General features: G+C 49.4%; 9 protein-coding genes across 9 annotated transcripts; 4 read left to right on the top strand and 5 right to left on the bottom strand.

Annotated features, from left to right (window-relative positions):
• Window positions 1-886: 886 nt before the first annotated feature.
• HOO65_030104 (high-affinity iron permease-like protein) lies at window positions 887-1,990 on the top strand (the record flags this gene model as incomplete). Its single annotated transcript, XM_071000317.1, has 1 exon — window positions 887-1,990. The coding sequence occupies one exon, from the start codon at window positions 887-889 to the stop codon at window positions 1,988-1,990; it is 1,104 nt and encodes a 367-aa protein (XP_070859783.1).
• Window positions 1,991-3,444: 1,454 nt separating this feature from the next.
• Window positions 3,445-4,962, bottom strand: HOO65_030103 (H3 K56 histone acetylation protein KAT11; the record flags this gene model as incomplete). Its single annotated transcript, XM_071000316.1, has 1 exon — window positions 3,445-4,962. The coding sequence occupies one exon, from the start codon at window positions 4,960-4,962 to the stop codon at window positions 3,445-3,447; it is 1,518 nt and encodes a 505-aa protein (XP_070859782.1).
• Window positions 4,963-5,547: 585 nt separating this feature from the next.
• HOO65_030102 (mitochondrial 54S ribosomal protein mL57) lies at window positions 5,548-6,511 on the top strand (the record flags this gene model as incomplete). The annotated part of the gene is made up of 3 exons (XM_071002318.1): window positions 5,548-5,938; window positions 6,036-6,265; window positions 6,356-6,511. The coding sequence occupies 3 exons, from the start codon at window positions 5,548-5,550 to the stop codon at window positions 6,509-6,511; spliced, it is 777 nt and encodes a 258-aa protein (XP_070859781.1).
• Window positions 6,512-7,178: 667 nt separating this feature from the next.
• Window positions 7,179-8,336, top strand: HOO65_030101 (Golgi to ER traffic protein 4; the record flags this gene model as incomplete). The annotated part of the gene is made up of 2 exons (XM_071002260.1): window positions 7,179-7,516; window positions 7,658-8,336. 2 exons carry the CDS (start codon window positions 7,179-7,181, stop codon window positions 8,334-8,336), a joined length of 1,017 nt encoding a protein of 338 aa, XP_070859780.1.
• A 111-nt stretch (window positions 8,337-8,447) lies between these two features.
• On the bottom strand, window positions 8,448-9,258 carry HOO65_030100 (upf0220 domain protein; the record flags this gene model as incomplete). Its single annotated transcript, XM_071002362.1, has 4 exons — window positions 8,448-8,560; window positions 8,616-8,633; window positions 8,823-9,158; window positions 9,201-9,258. 4 exons carry the CDS (start codon window positions 9,256-9,258, stop codon window positions 8,448-8,450), a joined length of 525 nt encoding a protein of 174 aa, XP_070859779.1.
• A 3,707-nt stretch (window positions 9,259-12,965) lies between these two features.
• Window positions 12,966-14,198, bottom strand: HOO65_030099 (serine/threonine-protein kinase Sgk2; the record flags this gene model as incomplete). The annotated part of the gene is made up of 1 exon (XM_071000315.1): window positions 12,966-14,198. One exon carries the CDS (start codon window positions 14,196-14,198, stop codon window positions 12,966-12,968), a length of 1,233 nt encoding a protein of 410 aa, XP_070859778.1.
• A 30-nt stretch (window positions 14,199-14,228) lies between these two features.
• HOO65_030098 (serine/threonine-protein kinase Sgk2) lies at window positions 14,229-15,203 on the bottom strand (the record flags this gene model as incomplete). Its single annotated transcript, XM_071000314.1, has 1 exon — window positions 14,229-15,203. One exon carries the CDS (start codon window positions 15,201-15,203, stop codon window positions 14,229-14,231), a length of 975 nt encoding a protein of 324 aa, XP_070859777.1.
• Window positions 15,204-15,630: 427 nt separating this feature from the next.
• Window positions 15,631-19,569, top strand: HOO65_030097 (Retrovirus-related Pol polyprotein from transposon TNT 1-94; the record flags this gene model as incomplete). Its single annotated transcript, XM_071001795.1, has 5 exons — window positions 15,631-16,318; window positions 16,553-17,091; window positions 17,199-17,284; window positions 17,400-18,469; window positions 18,536-19,569. 5 exons carry the CDS (start codon window positions 15,631-15,633, stop codon window positions 19,567-19,569), a joined length of 3,417 nt encoding a protein of 1,138 aa, XP_070859776.1.
• Window positions 19,570-20,441: 872 nt separating this feature from the next.
• On the bottom strand, window positions 20,442-21,585 carry HOO65_030096 (reverse transcriptase; the record flags this gene model as incomplete). Its single annotated transcript, XM_071002270.1, has 2 exons — window positions 20,442-20,702; window positions 20,863-21,585. The coding sequence occupies 2 exons, from the start codon at window positions 21,583-21,585 to the stop codon at window positions 20,442-20,444; spliced, it is 984 nt and encodes a 327-aa protein (XP_070859775.1).
• Between the last annotated feature and the right edge of the window lie 632 nt (window positions 21,586-22,217).

Genomic DNA, 22,217 nt, shown 5'->3' with positions numbered 1-22,217 from the left:
GCAATTGCCCTACGGCCCCTAGCATGTGAGATGCTTTGCTTAGGTTCTTGCTTCCTGTCAAAACGGACGACGTGACACGACAGTTGCCAAAACCTGGTTGATGTCTCCTGCCGTTTAAGTCAAGCCAACAACGTCTGACAAGGAAGGAACGATGGTACTCCCGCTTTCCCGCTCTCCTATTCTTTCCTCTACTGGCCTCTTTTCGCCGAACCTTTTCATAGAGGGCGAAAGGAGGGAAGAGAAAAAGGCATAACGTAAGAGGGAAAAGGAAATAACCACATGGAAGCAAGCAATTTATGGTAATTAGCCGTGTCGGCAGAGCCGTGCTAGGCGCAAGTGCCAAATTCAAGCCCGAGGGTGGTGATGACCTATCCTTCGCGACAAAGCTGGGACTCGCTTTGGGCCCGCCACATGGCAGCGAAGCTGGGACTAATCTTGGGGCCTGCATTGGGTGGCTTTGTATTGTTAGCTGTTGACGCTTCTTTTCGCATTTACTTTTTTTGCTTTCCCTTTGCTTAGCCGGTCCAATTCCGTGCTCTTTCCGAGCGCTTTTTTCGTTCCTTTTCTTTTCGTCTTCTTCCATGTTTGCTCCCACCTTCTTGTTTTCGCCGTCTATGTTTGTCTCGCTGTCTGATGTAGGGGATTGATAAGAGCTGCTACCCATCAGAAAAGATCAAAGGCCTGTTTGCCAATTTCTCTTATCAGATCGCATCTCCCCCGCTTCACTCTTTTGCCATCTACTCTTTCTTTCCCCCATCATTCACTCCTTCCCTTTCCTTCTAGTCTTTCCTTAATCTTTGCGTTTGATCTAGTTCGATCTACGCTTGTCCGTCTCTTTCACCCTCTATTTCTTTTCTGTTTGTTCTCCACATCGAAATCGCCGGCCATGATCTTCGCCGTGCAGATCTTCTTTATCGTATTCCGTGAAGCCCTTGAGGCTGCCATCGTGATGTCGGTTTTGCTTTCCTTCCTCAAGCAATGTTTGGGTCAGCCTGGGCAAGACATGGTTCTCTACAAGCGCCTTGTTAAACAGGTCTGGATGGGCGCTGCTATTGGCCTGGGCATTGCCCTCGCTATCGGCGCCATCTTCATCGGCGTCTTCTACGGTGTGGGCAAGGACCTTTGGGCCAAGTCCGAGGATCTATGGGAGGGTGTGTTCCTGCTTATTGCCTCCATCATTGTCTCCATCATGGGTCTAGCTCTCCTGCGCATCAACAAGATGCAGGAGAAGTGGAAGCTCAAGATCGCAGAGAGCATGTCTCCTGCCACTGCCAACCAGGGGTGGTTCAAGTGGCTTGGTGAATGGGGTCGCCGCAACTCTATGCTCCTGCTGCCTCTCATTACTGTTCTTCGTGAGGGTCTCGAGGGTGTGGTCTTCGTTGGCGGAGTGTCTCTTTCTCTACCCGCCAAGTCGTTCCCGCTGCCTGTCATTACTGGCTGCATATCTGGTATGCTGATTGGCTACTTCATGTACCGTGGAGGCAACGCGATGTCCATCCAGATCTTCCTTATTGCCTCTACCTGCGTGCTGTACCTCATTGGTGCTGGCATGTTCTCCCGTGCTGTGTGGAGTTTCGAGATGTACGAATTTGCCCGCCGTGTTGGAGGCGATGTTGCTGAAACTGGCTCGGGCCCTGGCTCTTACAACATAAACACCTCAGTATGGCATGTCAACTGCTGCAGCCCCAACACTGACCACGGTTGGGACATCTTCAACGCTCTCCTGGGCTGGCAAAACAGTGCCACCTACGGCAGCGTTATTTCATACAATCTCTACTGGGCTGCTCTGATTGTTGCTATCGTTTTTCTCATGTACGAGGAGCGCACTGGCTCCATGCCTCTAGGCAAGCAGACCATCAATTTCCTTGGAAAGATTCCTGGCCTTCGAAAGTGGGCAGCTAAGAAGAAGGACCAGAGTCTACTCAGCGGTGATGCTGCGCTATCACAGGCTGCAAGGCAACACGCTGGTGTGCTGCAGTCTACCGCGTAATAAGCGCGCTGCAGCTGCAAGCCCTCTGCGTCTTGCTACATCTACTATTGCTCTCTTTCCTATACCCCGATACCACATAATACTATACCACACTACTACTCCTACTACTACTATTAGACCCTAAATATTTATACCACTTCTCTGCTGTTTCACATTTGCCAAAGCTTTTTTCAATCGCCGATCCAACTCTATGCTGCATGTTGCTTGATTTTCTTCTTCCTCCGTAACTTTTGTCTTCTTGAAGCCGAATTTAGTAACAAAGTGAAAACTCTGCAGACCCTTCAACTTTAAGCCCGTGCAGCTTAACTTAGCTTGATTTGCACCAATATTTACTCGACTTATATAGTTCTTTTGTTTCCCTTTTTAGGCATGAGTTATCAGATTGCTGTCCAACATGTTTTAGGACTAGTGAGCGTTTAGATCCCAAAAGTGGGGTCTTTGATCCAAGATCAACTAATAACAGCTGATTTTGATTATCAGGGCACTGATTGATAAGATATCAGAGTCACCCCTGCTCTTTCCCTTTCAATCCACCATCCAGCTGACGCCCAGGCTTTTCTCATGTCAAACTTTTCTTTTTCTCCTCTCTTCTTTCGTTTATTTCCTCTTTCCTCTATCACCGACCCACTAATGACCTGCCCGAGTCAAGTCCATAGAAGCAGAATGTGGGGGCGGAGAGACTCGAGTGTTGATAAAAAAAGACCAATGTAAAAATAAAAGAGGAAAGAACATCCCCAAATTCAAACGCGTTTCTCAGCAACTGCCCTTTAGCTTGATCAGATAAAACCGGGCCCTGCTAAATCAGATCAGATAAGCGTGGGGGGGGGGGGGCACGAGCATTGGAAGAAGTGTAGGAGGCACTTCGTCGACTTGCTGTCCTATGCTTTAACGGCGACCTTCAATTTGACGGTTAGAATCCTGCCTTGGTTTTTTGCCCTATTCCTTCATCATTGCTCCGTAGCTCGGCTAGAAAAGCTCGTATTTTTGCCAAATCTGGGTAGCACGTTGCAACTTTTTACGTTGTTGGCATGTCATTCATTCCTTGCCCGAGATTGACACCAGGCGTCTTTTCGCATGATCATGCTATATTATCTTTGTCTACCTCCCGTGCCATATGCCATTGTGACTTACATCCAACAAACAGGCAGCTATGGCAGCCGAGCGGCTCTGGACCAAGTCCAGATAGCTAGCTACCTCAATAGCGGCCGAAGCCATCGATTAATGTGTCCGCGGCTCGCCTCGAGAAAGGATAGCGGGATGGGATGATGGCTGCTTTGCATTTACCAAGATCTAAATTGGAACAAATGAAATCAAGGTAACATTTAGGCAAAACGATTCACTCTCGGGATCTCCGACTTCTTCTAGATCCATCTTAACCCTACCATATTACCCCCCCAACACCTAGTTGCATACTCGACCGCTGTACTCGGCTGCATTCTAAGCTACGCTCGGCTCTAATTCTTCTGCTTCTTCCGCACCAATTCTGCACTTAGCACATTGGCCACTGGCGGAGTCGTTTCGCACCCTGAGACCTGCCTCTTGCGCTTGACCAAGCCCGAGAGATTATTGACTACCATCTTATTGACCACCAGCCCGTTTGGCTCAGCAGCTTGGGCCATCGCGACTGGTGTCTCAGCTGTACCCTCTACCAAAGCACCCCAGGTCTTCCCTCCTCCGACTTCGCGAATCCACCGATGCGAACTACTCACCGCTATGTCGACCTTGGCAAAGTCTAGGCGTAGAAGAAGCTCGTAGATTTGCTTGTAATCGGCATCGTCGACAATAACATCGCCACGGCTAGTTAGGGGCCATGTGTAGTATGCTGTCAAAGCGTGTTTCTTAAGGAGATTATTCTTGCGGTGAGTTTTGATATGTGGCTCGCGCAGTGGAATAATCCCCGTGAGCTTTTTCTTCTTCTTGGCCTTCTGTTTCTGCGTTTTTGACTTAAGACTCAACACCGACTGCGGCGACACCTTCTCTGAGTCGGCCTCATCTGTACGGCTTTGCGGGGTGTCGAAAACAACCCATAGAAATCCTGTCATGCGTCCGCTAGAACACTCTTGTCTGAAGGCCATCATCTCCCAGAATTGGTCAATAGTGTGGACACTTTTCCAGAGCCCCTTCTTTTTGTACTGGGCGCCCTTCGCAGCTTCCTCGTCAAGCTCGACCCGAAAGCGCGACTTTGGGTCATCGGGATACATTGGGATGAGGCAGCGCGGTGGCAGCTCTGTGCCGGGCTTTGTTCTCATCTGGCTCAATATGCCGAGTGGGTGGGTGAACGACCAGTTCTGTGCTGCTGCAGCCGTACGTGGCACCAGAGCGCGAGTTTCATAGGCGTCAAGGCCAGGGACTACCAAGTATGCCTTGATGCTTTTCCAGGCTTCCCCCTTAGCAGCAAGCGGCGGTGCTTCAATAATGGGGTTAATTACTCGACACCACCACTTCACTAATCCCTTGTCGTCGAGGACATGCTTCTTTTTATTTTCGACGCTTCCGGGAAACAAGTATTGGTCCTGGGCGCGTGCAAATAAGCTAACAACAAACTGCACATTTTTGCGCCGCCTCTCTTCGATCAAGTACTCGATGAATGCTGTACTGATACTGCGGATTGGTGAAGTTGATCCTGCTGGGAGCCCAAGCAAATGCAAATAGCCCGTGGAGTCAGCTTTAGAAACAAAGAGCGTGGTTGTGTATTTGGTTGTATAGAGAAAAGCCTCTAACGCCAGAACTAGAACTGGCTTGACGGAGCCGTCACTGCTTGTGACGTCGATAGATATGGCAAGAAAGTGTGACTCGCAGTACGTCCTATCCGGTTTCTGGTTGGGCGGTGGGGAATATAGAGGATCTCTTAGTGTGGGCGGTGTCGAGACGTGATACACGCCAAATTTAGAGCCTTTGGGTAGCACAGATGCAAGCTTGTCGACGAGCAGAGATGCAACTTTGCGCTCAGCGGTTCTTGGCGTCGCATCCATCGTAACGGCAATGAGACTGGGAGTCGGCAATGGAAGGGGATTCCTAGAAACTCGAAGGAAATGCGATTCTTATCAGGGCAGTATGAAGTATAACTAGGTGGCTAGTAATCCGATGATTGTATGGTCAGTAGGCAAGCAAAGGATGCGTTAAGCTTGAAGCTCAACCTCTTTTAGTAATGTCTAAATAACAGCTCAAAGGCGGGTACTAAGCTGTAGCCTTCAACCCTAGTACCACGGGCCTGTATTAACCCTATACAGCCAACAACCCCACTGTTCGTGGATGGTCTCACGTGACTAGCGTGGATGGTCGAAAAGTTGTTTCGTGATCTTTTGCTTCAGTCATGAGATGCAGGTCCGACGCACAGTGTGAAAGCTCTTGTCCTAAGGCCGCCGACCGACCCCGACCCCGACTTCCACTCGCTTCCTGCGAGGTTGCAATACGCTATTTTATCTTCATAGCACAACTTTTCGCTACGCAACTGCCAGTGCCGCATCGATCCGTCTCTTGTTACTTCACGGCGACACCCCACCTTCAATTGTCTTCGTCTTCCTCTCTTATACAATACCACTCCGCACCTTAACAACATGGCTTCGCGAACAGTTGTCGGACTATTTACCCGACGCGCAGCCTGTGCTGGACTGCAGCGCACTGCAATTGGCGCTTCGGCTCGCCGTTCACTCTCGACTACTGCTGTTTGCCATGACGAGGCCAGCAGCGATAGTCTGAACCACCGGCCGCGCTGGTCCTACACCCCAGAAGGAATGAAGGCCCCATTCTCACCGCATATTACAAAAGTGCCCAGCCGCTCGCAATGGGTGGTCAACAATGACCCCGAGACCCTAGATCTCATGTACAACCGGCTGCTGGGTCGTGACGGTTCGCAGCTACTCCCAGATGAAATCAAGTGGTTAGCAGTGACGCACAAGAGTTTCGACCAGGGAAGACGAGGCATGAACGACCGGTTAGCATATGTTGGTATGTGCAGCTTACAACAAACGAGAAAGAAAGAGTTCAATAGCCAGTGGCCAAGAACTACGTGAAAGCCTCATTATTAACAATTATGTACCGGCAGGACGCATGGCCATCATTCATGAGTGTGCTAAGACGATCGCTACCTCAGCACCCAAAGTTTCTGAGACCGGGCCTGATGAGTACGGTCGCGAGCCGTTTACCAACACTCTAGTAGCCAGTCTGGATAATCTCACTTTTGAGCATCCAAAGGACATTGCATCCATAGAAAATATGGAACGCGTTGGTTTAGACGTTGGCCTGCTCAAGGTGCTACGGTGGAAGCCGCGTATGGTGCGTTTTTTACACACAACTTCATGGTGCAAGCAAAGCCATTGCACCTGCAAAGAGTCCGCTCCACTAACATATTCTACTTGCGTTTAGCCCGAGAACCTTCCTGCTTCTGGTCAGCATGTAGTGCTAAACAGTGCTCTTCAGGCCATCTTCGGTGCCTTGCTCCTGCAGCATGGCTCGGAAGTAGCTGGCACACTAATTCGTGAACGTCTAATTGCGCGTTTAAGGGCCTCTTCGTCATCATAAGAAAGCAAATGATGGTTCTATCTATGGGGAGTTCCATTGCACAAAAGTGATGCCCGTCCTAGCACGCGCCCTCCGCGCCTCAGTCATCTTGTATTTTTTGCTATCCCGCTTCATATTCCCCCTACCTCTCTTGTACTAACATTAGCTTCCTCCTCCCTGCATTGGGGGTCTCTCTTTGTCGAGCCCTATAGTCACACATTTCTCTTTTGCTACTCCTTTTTGTTCTGTATCCTACCTCGATAGACTATCTTGCATCAAGGGCAGCAGTACTTGTACTACCATCTATATGACAATCGATGTATTAGCAAAAATAAACCCGCCTCGCATCCATTCCATTCATAAATATTTCACATGTAGTAGATGCGTCACAAGACAAGAATCAAGTCTTGGCAAAAAGAAGTGTCCTAGGGTTAGCGAAGCAGGGTTACAATTTTTGAGCTTAATTAGCCATAGTTACTCCGCCCCACGATCAAAAGCCTAGGCAGAGCTGGTCCCTCTACTATCAGATTAGCCAAGCATCCTACCCTCAGGAACCTACAAAAGATAGCAACACTGATCACGAAACTCTGCCCCCAGATCGCTTTTAAACTCCCGGATTTTCTCTCTTTCCCAGTGCAAAGAAAACCTCTTTTTAAAAAAGAGCTCAAGTACGCTCCCCGCACCAGCTATGAGTGGCCGCATTGACAAGATCATCACCCGCCTCGAAGCGCGCATCGCCGAAGGCCAATACTATGAAGCTCAGCAACAAGCCCGCGTCGTTGCTGCGCGCCATATCAAAGCTCAGAACTGGGAGGCTGCGATAGACCTGCTGTTCCGTGTGTCGCAGGCGCTGCTCAAAGCCGGCCAGGGTGGCAGTGGTGGCGACTTGTGCCTGATGATGGTGGATGTGTTTGTGCAGGCGAAGCTGAAGCCTGATCCTAACTCTAGAACCAAGGTCCTGGGGTGTCTGCGTCTGTTTGACAGCGAAGAGCCAACGAGAAAGAAGTATATCGGCGAAATACTAGGGTAAGTTGGGTTTTCTTTGTTTCTTTCGAGCTTTCCTCTGCAACCGAAATGCTGTCCTGTCCTATCTTGTGCTTTGCTGCACAAGTCATGCAATTCTGATATTCCTAGGTAAAGTACTAATGTCTGGCTGTTTTCCTATAGATGGTCCGCAAAGTTTGGCGAATTCCCTGCTGGTGACCCTGAGCTCCACCACGTCGTTGGTTCTCTCTATGCCGATGAACACGTTGCCTACGAAGCCGAGCGCCACCTTGTGCTCGGCACCAAGGAATCGCCCGAAATCTTCGGCCGCCTAGAATACACCTGGTACAAGGAAAGCGGCAGTCCGCATGATGCCGCCGTCTATGCTAGCCGTGCCGTTCTGCCGTATCTGCTTGTAGCCAATGTGCGTGGCGCTCACACTGCTCTGCGTGTTTTCACCACAGCACTGTCGGCCGATAACCCAGCGCTGGCAGTTGAACATACCGAGGCGAGGGGTAGCAATGGCGGGGGTTTCTCTGTTCCTATCTTCCCGTCATTGCCGCTGTTGAATTTCCTGGGCTTGCTGCTGGCCGTGGTGCAGACTGGAAACGCAGAAATGTACAAGGGGCTCATGGCACAGTATAAGAACCTGGTTGCTGATGCTGCAGACATGTGGGATGAAGCGTTGAATGGCATTGCCGAGATGTACTTTAAGATTCAGAGGCCGAGGCAACACAACCCGTTGATGGACATGATGGGTAGCCTCTTTGGCGGTGCGCCGCCCACTGGGGGAGCCCAGAAGAAGATGGGCATTCCATTGAAAGACAAGATTGAGGCTCCAGTGCCCGAAGGCTTGGATTGAGGCCCATACAAAAGGTAGTTGAGCATGAGATAGGATACCATTATCAAGCGAATGAGTCAAATGCAGCGGTTGAATTAATCATGATTACAGGGGTGTGACATAGTATTCCTCTCATCTGTGAATGTTCTTGGTCGAGACAAACATCCACTCATCATCTTCCAACGCAGCAACTCGATTTCGCAGGCTGGCTTTGACCTCGGCCAGAAGCTCATCTTGAATTGGGACTGGTATTAGCAGTAATCAAGAAGTACGGCAGTGTAGTGGAGAAAGAGCGCTTACCATCTGGCTGAGCAGTTCCTATTGACCTCGTCATCTGATGATGTTTTACAGCTTCCCGAAGTCTCTGTCTGTCTTCTAAATGGAGGGGCAGTGTGTTGTGGTTAGCTCAAAGCGCGCTTTTTCGTCCTGTTGATTTTCACGTCTTATGCATGCATAACATGCTGCTTTATGCACTATCCAGCGGTTAATATGAGAATTTCGACTTACTCTCCTTATCAGCTCTTTCTTGAAGCGCCAGGTCGGCTTCATCGTCCACAGACGTGTCTGGGATGTGTACCTCGCCGTTTTTATCACGCACAACCAGCTGTCCAGACTGTACTGGTTCAAGAACGTTCCCAAACTGGGAAATCCCGACAGTGGCTGGGCCCGAGGTAGGAGTAGAGGCAATGGCGTTTGAATAGCGCGTCATATTCGCGCCATTTCCATTGCCATTTCCATTGCCATTGCTGACACTGCCCAATGCTGGAGCGAGCCGCGTATTCTCGTCGTTTGCCGAGGCGGCACTTGCAGATGACTCGTTTGATGAAGAGGTTGGACGCCGCGCTACAGAGCCCGTAAATAGGTTTCTGCGGATCCCCGAGGTACCTACAGCTCGAGTGCGTGTGGTGCCCGGTGGAGGCACTCGGTCGGGGTGGTCAGCCATTAATTATAATGGGATGGAGAAGAAACGGGTGCTAGCGTTCCTAGAAGTGGCGTGATTTGGTGTGTGTGCTAAATGATGAATTGACCTGAAGCTCTGGGGTTGGGCCTGTCACGAGAATCTGCTCCTGACGAGGTTTCTGTGTTGGCTGTTTTTCTGGCACTTGAGAGCAGCGTTGGGCATTTTCTTTGAACTTACGACTGTCAGATATTGAGCATTTTGATGCTGTTGTTTACTTTCCACTAAACCCAGTCCAATTTTGGCGGATGACTAATCAAGGGTATACTACAGCCCATCAAGAGCTTCTCAAAACATAAAAATAAGTCCAAGCAGGAGCTATCTGGATCTCTTTGGGATGCTGAAGGAAAAATAGAATAACGGGCAGTTATGGATATAGGCGGCAGTTGATATCGGGGGCTTTGCATCATTCGTAGGCCCCGTCTTGCTTTGGCTTTGCACAGCCGGGCTTGCGCCAAGGGCTTGACTTGTATGTGTCGAATATATTGCTGTATCTGTAGTGCAAGTGCCACTGGCTGCTGCTTGTCCCACGGCATTTCGTGTCACTCCCAGTAGCACAATTGTATGTTCCAGTTACAAAGTGTGTCTCAATGAGCATAGTAGTTCCAGCCACCTTGTCTTGCATTGGTCTGGGTGTCCAGTACCTCTGTATCCCTTCCTACATAGGCGATGCTCCAGAGCCGGCTCAGCCATCCTTCTCTCGGGCTGTGCTGGGCGAATTCTGGATGTTCCTTCGTTCGGTCCTCACACGGTCCGATCCAGGGCTCTTGCACAAAGGGGACCTCTACGTTCCGCTTCGCAGCTTCCAGTAGAGCCTGGTCTTGTTGGGGCCTCCTCTTCCCACGTTGACGCTCTGTATGATTAGACTCCCTAGCATTTACAGGGGCGATCTCTGGTGTTCTCAAGTCTAAAAGCGTCTTGTTCCCCCATGGAGATTCTCGTCCTCTTCAGTGCCGGGTTTTCCGGACCGCCTGATGCAGTCTCCACAGGATCCTGCGTTTTTCCGCGCCGGCAGCCTCCCCGCCTACACACCGGCTTCCCTGCGGAATGAACGGGTGTCTTGCAGGCGACGCACTTCGCGTAGGCCCCTTTGTGGCCCCCCTCGGTGTGTTCTGTGCAGCCACACAGCCTGCATCGCGGGTTTTCTTTGTACGCCACCGTGGGGTGTGCCTTCCAGCATCGCCGAGTGGCGTGGGCGAGGTCCGACACCTCTTGACTGTGGCGCTGTTGGCGCTTCCGTCAAAGGTCAACGTTTTGGGTAGCAGCTGACCCTCTGGAAGCTCGGGAGCGACCCGGAGCGTGGCGTCCTTAAACTTGTCCATTTCCAGCTGCCACTTTATGGACCCGACGTGGCCGCCAGTCTGTTTCTCGATCGATTTGTTTCACGAACCACTCTTCTTTCTTCTAGGTCACGGGGCCGCTGTCGCTCAGAACGTAGAAGTCGGCCAGGCAGGCCAGTGATGCGGGCGTGTGTCCAATTCTTCTCTATTTCACACGCTTTCGCTCCACAAGCCTCCCTGATCTGGTCAAGCTTCGTGGCTGTGGCTGCGTTCTTGGGAAGGTGGAAAGCCCAGCCCGAGGTCACTTTTCTTATCTGTATCTCGGTGGGTTTGCTTCCTACAGCTTTCGCCACTTCTTTCTCGGCAGTACCGTCGGTCCCCGGATGAAGACCCTGACCTTCTTCTCCTTTTCCTGGGTCGCCGTTTTCGTGGTGGTCTTACTTTTCAGCAACACCGTTTTGTGTGTCCCTTTGTCCCTTGGGACGCGATTTCTGCGTACTATGGGGACCCTTTCTCTGTTCTGTCCCTTTCTTCTGGTTCAGGATCCTGTTATCTTTAGCTACGGTGGGTGACGTGTTCGGGCTTTCTCGCCTCTTATTGGGCGTTCACATTAGGGTGGCCTGTGGTCTGGCCTCCCTGAAGAAGCTTGAGCATCGCCCTGAACTCCGCGGAAACGTGGCTGGTCGGTTTCTTCACAGATGCGTCCCCTTTGGCCATTAGGATGGCTTAGTTCCATATCTCTAGAATCATTTCCGCAGCAATGTTTCTACGAGCTTAAGAGAGGTCGCGCTCTTTCTCTGTGGTCCGTCCCTCGCGTGTCTTGGTGGCTTTGACCGGCGTCTCTTTCGAGACCTTTTGTGCGGATGAGGTCGCCGGTTCTTCGACTGGAACGACGGTGTCACCGGGGACTCCAGGATGTCATCGTCCATTCGTGTCGGTGTCTCTGTCGATGTTGAGTGTGATTCTGTAGGGTTATGGTTTCTTAGGGTTACGCATTTTCCTGGAGGAGGAAAGTTTTGAGAAGGCCTGCTATTGGTGGATTTAGAAGCTTTATCAGAAGATCCGCAAGCTTTCCTGACGTTCAAGTCCGTGGTTGCCTTACTCCATTTACTGAAAACTAGTTGTAATACTTCGTTTTAATTAATATCTGCAAAAAAATGCCAAAGTAGCTTTCGCTCATTTGCATGATTCCACGTCTACCCATCGTTATTTCGTAGTACTAGACAGAAGCAGGTTGATGACGTCATGTCCCAGAACTGGCAGTTGCAAGAATGCGTGTATTTCAAGTATCCCCCATGACATTGTAGAGTCCAGCATGAAAGCCGGAACGACTCACTACTCAGCGTAGTCCGAGGGCATAGCCGTTAGGTTGGTTGACCTTGTTGGTCTGCAGCAACCGACTGCGCGTGTGAAAAACTAGTCTAGAAGGCTGCTGCCAGCTTTCGGGATAGAGGATAGACTGGCCCTAGCGGAGCACAGTATGTTTGTTCTGCTGTAGGCGCGGCTGTTGTGTGCTTTTCCGCCGACATTGAGTAGCAAGCGAACTATCGAGAGATCCTCAGAAGGCCTTACATGTTCCCCGCCGTGACTAGGGCTGTTTCTTGAATCTCCCCCATCAAAAAGGGAGTGGCCTGTCTTGCTGAGCTCAAGGGGACCTTGAGTGGGACCTAGACTGTTCGGCGCAGGAATCCAGAGTTGCAGTGTAGCACTCTAGCAATATAACTTGCCGCTTCTACGTCCTATGGAAACCTGTCTACGAGATTTCATAGTTCAATTCAAAAACGGGCGGGTGCTGCAAACAATTTAAACGGTATTTGCATGTGCCTCTATCCAAAGTTGGGTACATATTTTTAGAAGCTCCTTCCTTTTTCGTCTTTGTAGGGCTATTTAGGCCATACGCTTCGTTCGGGAGTGCCCGCCCGCGCTTGTCCAGCAGTCGCTTTGAGGAGAAATCTTTTCTGCAGCGCGCCTACGTTTCAAGCGACGACACCTCTCGGCGGAACATATGCGTGGCCTTTTGCCTTTGCTTTCAAACATGGTAGGCTGTAGTTAGACTCATTAGCTCAAGCAGTCGTTTCCAACTCGGATATATGGCAAGCATGACCCACCACCACACGACTTAACCTTACACCCTTGTTCTGCCTTGGTACTTGTCTTGCAGTATCGATATCTTATTAGATTGTGTGAAGGGCAAGATAAGTGATGAAAAGCAATGATGGGATCTGTGCAAATGCTGGCAAAGAAGGACTCGATTAGGACATGTGGTATAAGAATGCATTGGACAAGTATGGCGATGGAGGCCTTACGCCTTCAACTGCCAGATGACAGCGACATATTCACTTACCCAGCTGTTTACCATCATGACTTCCTTCCTAGAAGGTCACATGTGGTAAAATAATTGTTTGACATTAGCTAGAGCTTGCTGATAGCCTCGTCCAAGGCAGCTATTATAGGATTGTAAAGTTGGTCTGGGTCTCCAATAGGTGTTCCAATGTTCATCCACATGTCCTTGTCAAAAGGAAAAAGGATCTTCCTTATCTTCAGGCAGACCGGCTTCACGACATCCAGCGCCTCTGGAAATTCCTCCATAATCTCATTAAGACCATTCACAGTCATATGACCTAGCTTAGTATCTGCTATATCTTCGAATGTCCCAATCTCCCATTTCCGGAGGCGGCTATCCTTGCGCGGGATCTCTTCACCAGCGAATCCATTACTCCATGCTTGGCGTGCGCACATCCAAATCAAGACATAGAAGAACGACTCGAGGTCGTGGCGGTAGGTGTGATCCTTTTTGCGCAGTACCTCTATCGCTATAAACTGCATCGTGCCAGTCCGGTGCCGTGCCCCGCTCGGTTCACTGTCTAGTACTTTGGCCATGTCAAGATCGATGAGCATGCCCTTGAAGCCATTGGCTGTTTCGGGGTTGGTGATAATAATGTTGTTCGGAGAGATGTCACGGTGCAAGATCTTACCAGTCACATAGAGAGACCGATGCGCTTTGACCGCATCCCGCCCAGATTCCAGCAATTCCTTGATGGTTCTAAAGTCGCTGATGGCACGACCGACTGGCGAGACGACAAGGCAGGAGTAGATCCTGTTCTCCCACAGATCTTCGCCAGGTGTGTACAGACTCGGCTTCTTATTGCTAGACCGCCGCCTCTTTGACCCAGATGCATTGCCAGAAGTGCAAGCAGCTGAAGATTTGCGCTTGCTTGACATGCTCGTAGTTGTTGGTAGATGGTCAAACTGAATGTCCTCAGCCTGAAAATGGTGGGGTGCAGGGAATTGGAGGCCCTCCCGCATCTCTGCGATAGTGGTGATTCGACGATGTGCCACAACCCTGACCACGCCCTTGACACCCATCGCTTCCGCCTGTTTCAGTGGTTCGACCTCAAGCTTCCGCTTATCCGATGTCCACGAAAATTTGGCCACATGGCTGTCCTGCGTTTCGTAGCATGTCGTCCCGCGACACACAATGGCTTTCTGTCGAATCATTAGCCTGTCCAGCCGGTGCCTTGTTTCTTTGCCATTTGCATCATCCAAGGTGACGTAGCGATGCCCATCCTGCTGCTCTATGAACGTATCCAGCCCCATCGTATCATCATCCATTGTAGCATAGCCAACAAGGGCACGCGCAAGCATTTTCGGCTTGCTGTGGATGTCGAACGTACCCTAGCTGTACGCCCCTGACCGATCGAAGATCCAAAGTTCCATTTTGCAACCACAAAGAGAAAAGGCGTGGACAAATCGGCGAGTCGGCTGGTCAGCGAAGACACTCCGAACATGGCGTGTCAGCTGGAGGAAATTGGCCTTGAACCTTCCTGTGTCGTAGGACCTCTTCAGCTCCCCCACAACAAGGACGTCCTTGTAGGAAAATTTATCGCTCCCTTCCGCAGCTGGCCTCTGGAAAAAAAGGTTCACCTGTCCTTTTCGTTCTTGGAACTGATTGGCGGTCCTGGTGGTGTTGAGCTTGTATGGCGCGTGGTCCAAGAAGCGCTCTTCCAGAGACTGAAGCCAGTCCCAGACCGGCTTTTCGTCAGGCACCTCCGGGAAGGCCGTCCATTCTTTTCCATCGTGCGCGGTCAACACCCCCTCGAGCATTTCCTGCTGTTTTATGCACCAGCTCTCAGAGTTAAAGAATTTCTCCCAGAAGCCCCCTACATTGCGGAAGATGCAATTCTTTATCTCTTCGAAAAGCTCTGCTTCGACAATAACGCGCGTTTCGTTATCGGCAAGTCGACTCGAGCTGGGCTTCGAGGGTGTTTCTTTGGATTTCAGGGCGACACTGGAGGGGAGAGGAGTGAGGGCGCTGAGGCTGTTGGTGATGTTGAATACAGCTTCCCAGATGTCGGTGTCAGCAGATTTGTCAACGAGATGGCGGACAAGAGGACGAAATTCGTCGAGTCCAACTGCACCCCTTCGAACTTTCTGTAGAATTGAGGATATTTTTCCCACCATGTTACCGTTTCCATCAGGAGAAGGAAGATAGAATGCTGCTTCAGATACAAAAAGAGCTCCTAGGAGGTCTATGATATCTTCCTTCTGTGGATTGTCGACGTCATCACGTAATTTTTCCCGAAAATTGTCAAGCTTATGTTTGAGAGGGTTTTCTGAAATGATATTGATCTGCTCTTCTGTGAGGGCCATTTTGAACCAAAGTGCAGCACGGCGATGGGTTTAGCAGACAAGATTGAAGGACCGAGATGGAAAGTAACAACACAAAACAAGGCAGACGCAACGCATCACGTGATACGTGTGGCGATAAATGTTGAGAAAACGTCCACGAGTGCTCCGGAGAATGTTCGGGTAAATAGATAAGACTGGGTTCTTATCTGTGGGAAGGAGACGAAGATAAATGGAGAGAGGGGTGAACGAATTTTCACCTAACTTAATATATATACTTTAAGGACCAATTTTTACAGGTTATGAGCCTATATCGAATTACCTTCGGAGAACAATGATTGTTCTTAGAAAGCAAATCAAGGTTGCTTATTATATTATATTTTGTTATCTTTACATCATTTCCACTACACTTCAGATCCAGCGGAACGAACCGAGCGGAAAATTCACGACAATGGCGATCAAGCTCGACAACAACAATTGGAAGGAGTGGGAAGCAAGTTTTGTGCTTCAACTGCAGAATGAGGAACTGCATTACTTGCTGGATGAGAATCCAATGGAAGGTGTGGAGAGAAGCAACGGGGGTTCTGGTAGGAACCAAAAGAAAGACGAGGAGCTGGCTATGCGCATACTTCGCCTTAGCCTGAGTGAATCGTTTCAAGTGATAGGCAGTCAGGGTACAGTCCGAGAGGCCTATAAAGTGTTGGAGACGATTTGTGCTCCGGATACCGTTGATGCGGAGTTCGAGGATATGGGAAAATACCTACGGACAACATTGAGAAAGGATCTGAACATGATTCAGAATTGGTATTACTACAAGACGAAGTTTGCACTATACAACACCAAGCAGGAGGTCAACGACAAAGCGACGCTCAAATTTTTCCTGATAGGACTCCCGAAAGAGTATAGGGATGTGGCGAAGCAGTGCTATCGCGATGGACTGACAGCCGAGAAAGCCTTAAAACTGTTGCAGCCAATATCGGACTTGAAGAAGACCGAAGAGAAAATGAACACACGCGGCAAGTCCGGATTGAAGTGTTTCAACTGCAATAAGGGAGGACATAAGGCAGTGGATTGTTGGGCCAAGAAGAAAAACGATTCCCAACAGAAAGCAAATACGGCCGTCAAGGAGAACCAATGTGGTAAGTGCCCTAAACGCCATAACTGGATAATTGATTCCGGGTGCTCGTGTCATATGACGAAAGAGCTAACAGTGTTGAAAAACGCAAAGGAAACACAGGAGACAGTTAGGTTGGCGGATAGGAGTCGCATTGGGGCATCCAAGATTGGTTCAGTAGACGTTCGAGTTGGGAATAAAAGGCTCAATTTATCCAAAGTTTTATATGTGCCAGAATTGTCCGAAAATTTGATATCAGTTATGGCCTTGATGAAAGAAGGAAAATCAGTCCTGTTCAAGGACATGGAAGTTACTATTGACGATGGAAAAGAGAAAATCGTTATTCCATTGAGAAGGGATGACACGGTCACGAGTACGTGTTTGCTTGCATACGACGATTTGCATCGAAGATTTGGTCATGTTGATGACAAGAGGCTGAGGGTGATCAATCCAGACAAAACACCCCCGAGGCCAGAGGATTTTGCGTGTGAGGACTGCTCAAAAGGCAAAATGACAAGGAGTCATGGGAGTCCGACAATGTCAATGGCTGCAGAGGAACCTCTTGACAGCATATCAGTGGATGTATCTGGACCGCATGAGCCTGGGAGAAAGGGTCACCGATGGTATGCGATAATCGTTGACAGCTTCTCCAGGTACAAATGGGTGCTACCGCTGAAGAAGAAGAGTGAAGTCCAAAGAGCTCTGGATGAATGGCGAAAAGGGATTGAACTCAAGATGGGTAAAACTATTAAGAGGACAAGAAGCGATAATGCGCCGGAACTGAAGCAAATCTTCGAGGTATGGAGAAAGGCTAATGGGACGGAACCAACCTATACGCTTACAGACTCGTCAAGTCAGAATGGAATCGCAGAAAGAGCGATTAGGACAGTGAACGATGGTGTCAGAACGATGCTATCCGAAACAAGTTTGGGTGGCAGATTTTGGGTGGAAGCCGCAAAAGCGACAGTGTACATTGCAAACAGGACATTGAGTACGCAAGGTGTCCCACATACGCTCTTCTTTGGAATTGAGCCAAGAACCGACCATATTAGGAGATGGGGATGTCGAGTAATTAGACACTTGGCAACGTCTAAACATGGTTCTAGGGGGAGTGAATCTCTACTACTAGGATATGATGAAAACGTTGATGGCCGGTACGTTTTGTGGGATATTGATGCTAAGAAGGTCCGGGTTACCGAATCAGTGCACTTCTATGAAAAGATGAAACCTAAGAGCCCAAAAGAAGAGAAAGAGGTGGAGAGACCGGAGAGTAGTAGTACTCCCGAAGAACCTCGAATTTTTAATCCAAGGGATTCACGACAGGAAGAACTCACGGAGAGAGATCAGACACATGACGAGATAAAGATGCCTCAAGGTCAAGTCGAAGATCAGGGTAGAGAAGAGCAATCGGTGAAGCCCTTTTCGGAAACAAAGGCTATAACAGGCACGGACACAACACAACTGGATGCAGTCAATGCAAGGTTGAATCTCTTAATCGAGTCGCTGAATCTGAAAATACTGAAGAGAAGACTGAGTGAAGACGTTGAGGTGAAGGATGATCAACCGCCAAGTCAGAGGATCAGAATACACGAAGAGGATGGAACGCAACAGAGGGCCATGATAGCGCTGTCTGAACCTTCCATGACACTGGACGATGCGATTCGACATCCGACCGAGAGTGAGGGATGGAAAGGAGCAATCCAGAAGGAGTTGAAGGCGTTGACGGACTTCAGAACCTGGCATTTCGTCCCTAAACCAGAGGGGTGTATCCCGATCGACACGCGATTTGTGTTTACAAAGAAGTATGACCTTGATGGGAAACTTGAGAAATACAAAGCTAGACTGGTGGTGAGAGGCTTTCGACAAGAATACGGAGTGAATTTCTTTGAGAGTTTTGCACCGACTCCTAGCAGCGCTACATTGAGATTGTTTTTGGCGACCGTATGCCAGTACAACATGGAATGCCATCAAGTGGATGCGTGCAATGCGTTTGCGCAATCCAAGATAAAAGAGGAAGTCTTCATTGAGCTTCCAGCGAATGTTGAATGTCCCAAGGGAATGGTGGCAAAACTGGATCGCTGTCTATATGGGTTGAAACAAGCAGCATACCAGTGGAATGAGGACTGCACAGGGTACCTTAAATCTTTGGGATTTGAGAACATAGTCACAGAGCCGTGTTTGTTGTATCATGCAGGACGAAAGATGCTGGTTTTGCTTTATGTGGACGACATAACCATAGCAGCGATGGACGACAAATCGATAAAATGGTTCAAGCAGTTATTTTCGAAGAGATTCGTCATCAAGGATTTGGGTGAGACAACTCAGATCATCGGGATACAAGTATCACGAGACAGGCCACAGAGAAGACTCTGGATAAATCAGAGGCAATACATCCGGAGGATGGTGGAGGAAGCGAGGTTCGATGAACACCGGAGGTCACCCATCCGTACGCCAGTGGGAGATTGGGGGGACGTCGAGCCAGCACATGAGGACGAGAAGGTCTTGGACTCGAAGAGTTACCAGTCAATCCTGGGAAAGATAATGTACCCAGCCATGATGACGAGACCGGACATAGCATTTGCAGTGTCAAGCCTTGCACAGGCATCTGCGAGACCAACACCCAGACACCTTGGTGGAGTAAAGAGGGTGTTACGCTATTTGCGTGATACTGCCGAATTCTCTATTTGCTTCGAAGCACGCCGAGGGGGGATGGATATCGTTGGATACAGCGATGCCGACTATGCGAACGCAAATGATCGGAAGTCTGTCAGCGGATTAATTTTCGTTGGGCTTGGGGGAGCGATAAGCTGGAGTTCAAAGAAACAAGCAGCGATCGCAACATCAACTACGGAGGCCGAATATATCGGACTAACTCCATGCGCCAAGGAAGGAATCCATCTTCGACGGATACTCAATAAGATTCTGGAAATTTTCGAAACTGGAACTGGGAAAAGTCAGACATTGTGTTTGAAAGACGAGACCCTAGTTCTAGGAGATAACCAAGCGGCAATTAAAATTGCAAAATCCCTGGGTGTGAAGAAGGCGACTAAGCACATCGACATACAGCACCATGCCATCAAGCAATGGATTAAGGAAGGTCGGATTAAGATCGGATATATTCCAACAGCGAAAATGGCGGCAGACGGGTTGACAAAACCGCTTGGTCCTCAGAAAATGCCAGAATTCAGATTGATGATCGGAGTACGAGATCCACAAGTACAATGGCCAGATGTACCCACTTCTCCGGAGCTCCGGGAAAGTGGGGGGGGATGTTGAGAAAACGTCCACGAGTGCTCCGGAGAATGTTCGGGTAAATAGATAAGACTGGGTTCTTATCTGTGGGAAGGAGACGAAGATAAATGGAGAGAGGGGTGAACGAATTTTCACCTAACTTAATATATATACTTTAAGGACCAATTTTTACAATAAAGTTGTTGTTAGGCTGGTGGTGTGAAGCGTCGAAACTAGGGCATCCAATAGCAAGGTTCCAGCAGTGTTTTCTCTGTTCAAGTAGTAAAAATAAAAAATAACAAGGCAAGGGCTATAATGCAGAAGTCGGGGTTGAGGCGGCGACGCCTACATGCGCGCCCCCATTTCTTTTATGCTTAGTGTTGGGGCCCAATAGGGCCACGGGTACCCGTGGCCCTAAAATCACACGGGACCCGTGGGACTTGCGTAATCTTTCAATTTCGGCACAGCTCACACATCACAATAATCAAGTACAGTACTGTGATCAATTAGACATCTATTGCTGCGATTTTATGCGTTGTGTTGGTGATTAATGGTGCTGAAAGTGAAAGATTACGCAAGTCCCACGGGTCCTGTGTGATTTTAAAACCACAGGTACCCGTGGCCCTATTGGGCCCCAACACTAAGGAGGGGCGCATAAAAGAAATGGGGGCGCGCATGTAGGCGTCGCCGGTTGAGGCCTCGACAAGTGAATACAAAACAAGGGTGAGAACGAAGATTCAAAGAAGGCCTGCCATTTTTATTGATATTGTACTATTTAACGTCTACCTACTGTTGTTTCACAGCTTGAAATGTACGTCTTTTGTTTGTTTGCACTATTTAACGTCTACCTACTGGTTTTCCACAGCAATACGACGGCATGTTCTGGACGGAAGCAGTGTGGTTGATGCCGTCTTCCACTACCGCTTCCAGAGGCTCAGGATCCGTTTCGTGTTGTCAATGACGTCCCGGGATGTGCTGTCTTGTGTTTGCTGGTTGCGTAGACGGTCCACTACCCCTTGGTTGTCTAGACAGAGCCAGATTTCCTCGGCGTCTGCGTGTGTAGTGGCCCGCTTCGCAACCTCATGTGCTCCGTGTGCTTCTGCGTCTGCCACTTCCATCCATTTGCCTAGAGCTATGTGTCCTGTTTCCATTCGCGTCTTTCGAGCCATCGGAGTGGGCTATGAGCGTTTTCACGGGGGCCATGTCTGTGTGCAGCGTCGTTTGATCTTTGTGATTCCCGTAGACGTTAAATATATTCAAGTTCATGTCTGTGTGCCAGCGTGTGGCTTCCCTTCTCTTCTCGTCCTCCAACAGGAGTTCGATTTGTGGGAAACCTACTGCATGGTGCAAGCATTCCCTTGGTATTGTGCGGTACACAGGCAGGGCTGCCCTCAAGCGGTTCTTGATGGCGACATTGATTTTTTCCGCTGCTGTTTTAGTCGTTTCAGTTCCCCTCCATGCGTTCGCCGCAAAAAGTGTCTTGCTCAGCGCACACGCTCGAGCTGCGCTCAGCATGCATGTTGTATCTGCTCCCTTGTAGCACCCAGCCAAATATCTCGGGCTGTTAGCCACACGGTTGATACTCGCTGTCGTTTTTTCGATGTGCCCGTTGAATAAGAGGTTGGCGTCAATGTGGAGCCCCAACCATCGCATCGATTTCTTTTCCGGTGTGGGTTTGATCTCGCCCAGTCCTTCAATCGTGACAGATGGGTTTCCAGCGACCCTCCTCCTGCCCTTGATGTGCAGAAGTGTTGATTTTCCCAGGTCGAGGTCCAACCCATTTTGTGATGTCCCTCCTGTCACCATCTCCATCAGTGTTTCGATGATCCGGCAGTTGTCCTGGGAAGATTGACCACTGACTACCAGTGCTCCATCATCTGCATATCCCAAGAGAAGGTGAATCTTCCTGTATATGGGAGTCATGGACAATATGAAGAGAATAGGCGAAACTGGCGAGCCTTGTGGGAGGGAGCCTCCTACTCGCGTCGTAGTCCACCCTTCTTCTGCTTGCATGCGGGCAGGGCAGTCCTTTCCTCCATGAAACTTCTGACCCGTCGGCATAGTTTCGTTGACCACTTGTTTTCAGCTAGCTGTCGTTTCATTCTCGCTGGTTCGAGTGCGTCGTATGTCCCCGAGTGCACCAGGAAAGTATTGTATTGTATTGTATTATTTTACGTCTACCTACCAATTATTTCGCGGTAATACGACGGCATATTCCGGACAGGAGCCTTTGGCTGATGTCATCTTCCAGCGACTCCTCCTGGGCGGTCAGCAATTGCAGGTTTGCTTGGATTTCGAGCGACTCCTATGACTTTTTAGGGTCCGGCGCTTGGGCCAGGATGGCTCTCTGTCCAGCATAGCCCTAAGGCGCTGGATCAGTAGTACAGTTGGTGACCACGTGCGAATACCCAGTGTTGTACGTTCCTTTTGTAGAATAGATCTTGAATGTTGAATCAGTTTGTTTATTAAAGGGTTTAAGTCTATGCTACGTCCTGGAACTATTCCTTTTGCATTGTGATGTCAATAATGTCACGTGATCAGCTACAATGGGTCCGGATAAATGGGGCACGTATGGGACGGGACGCCACTTAACATATATACCGCGCCACGCAACAGTAACTGCACATCAAACTTAGATTTGACAACTTTCTAGCGCCAAGGACAAGTCTGGCTCTTCTAAATGCTAATTAGGG

The sequence above is a fragment of the Ceratocystis lukuohia genome, assembly GCF_044167205.1.
Source record: "Ceratocystis lukuohia strain C4212 chromosome Unknown Supercontig3_pilon, whole genome shotgun sequence".
Taxonomy (NCBI): Eukaryota; Fungi; Ascomycota; class Sordariomycetes; order Microascales; family Ceratocystidaceae; genus Ceratocystis; species Ceratocystis lukuohia.
This window is presented reverse-complemented; position numbering and strand designations above follow the sequence as displayed.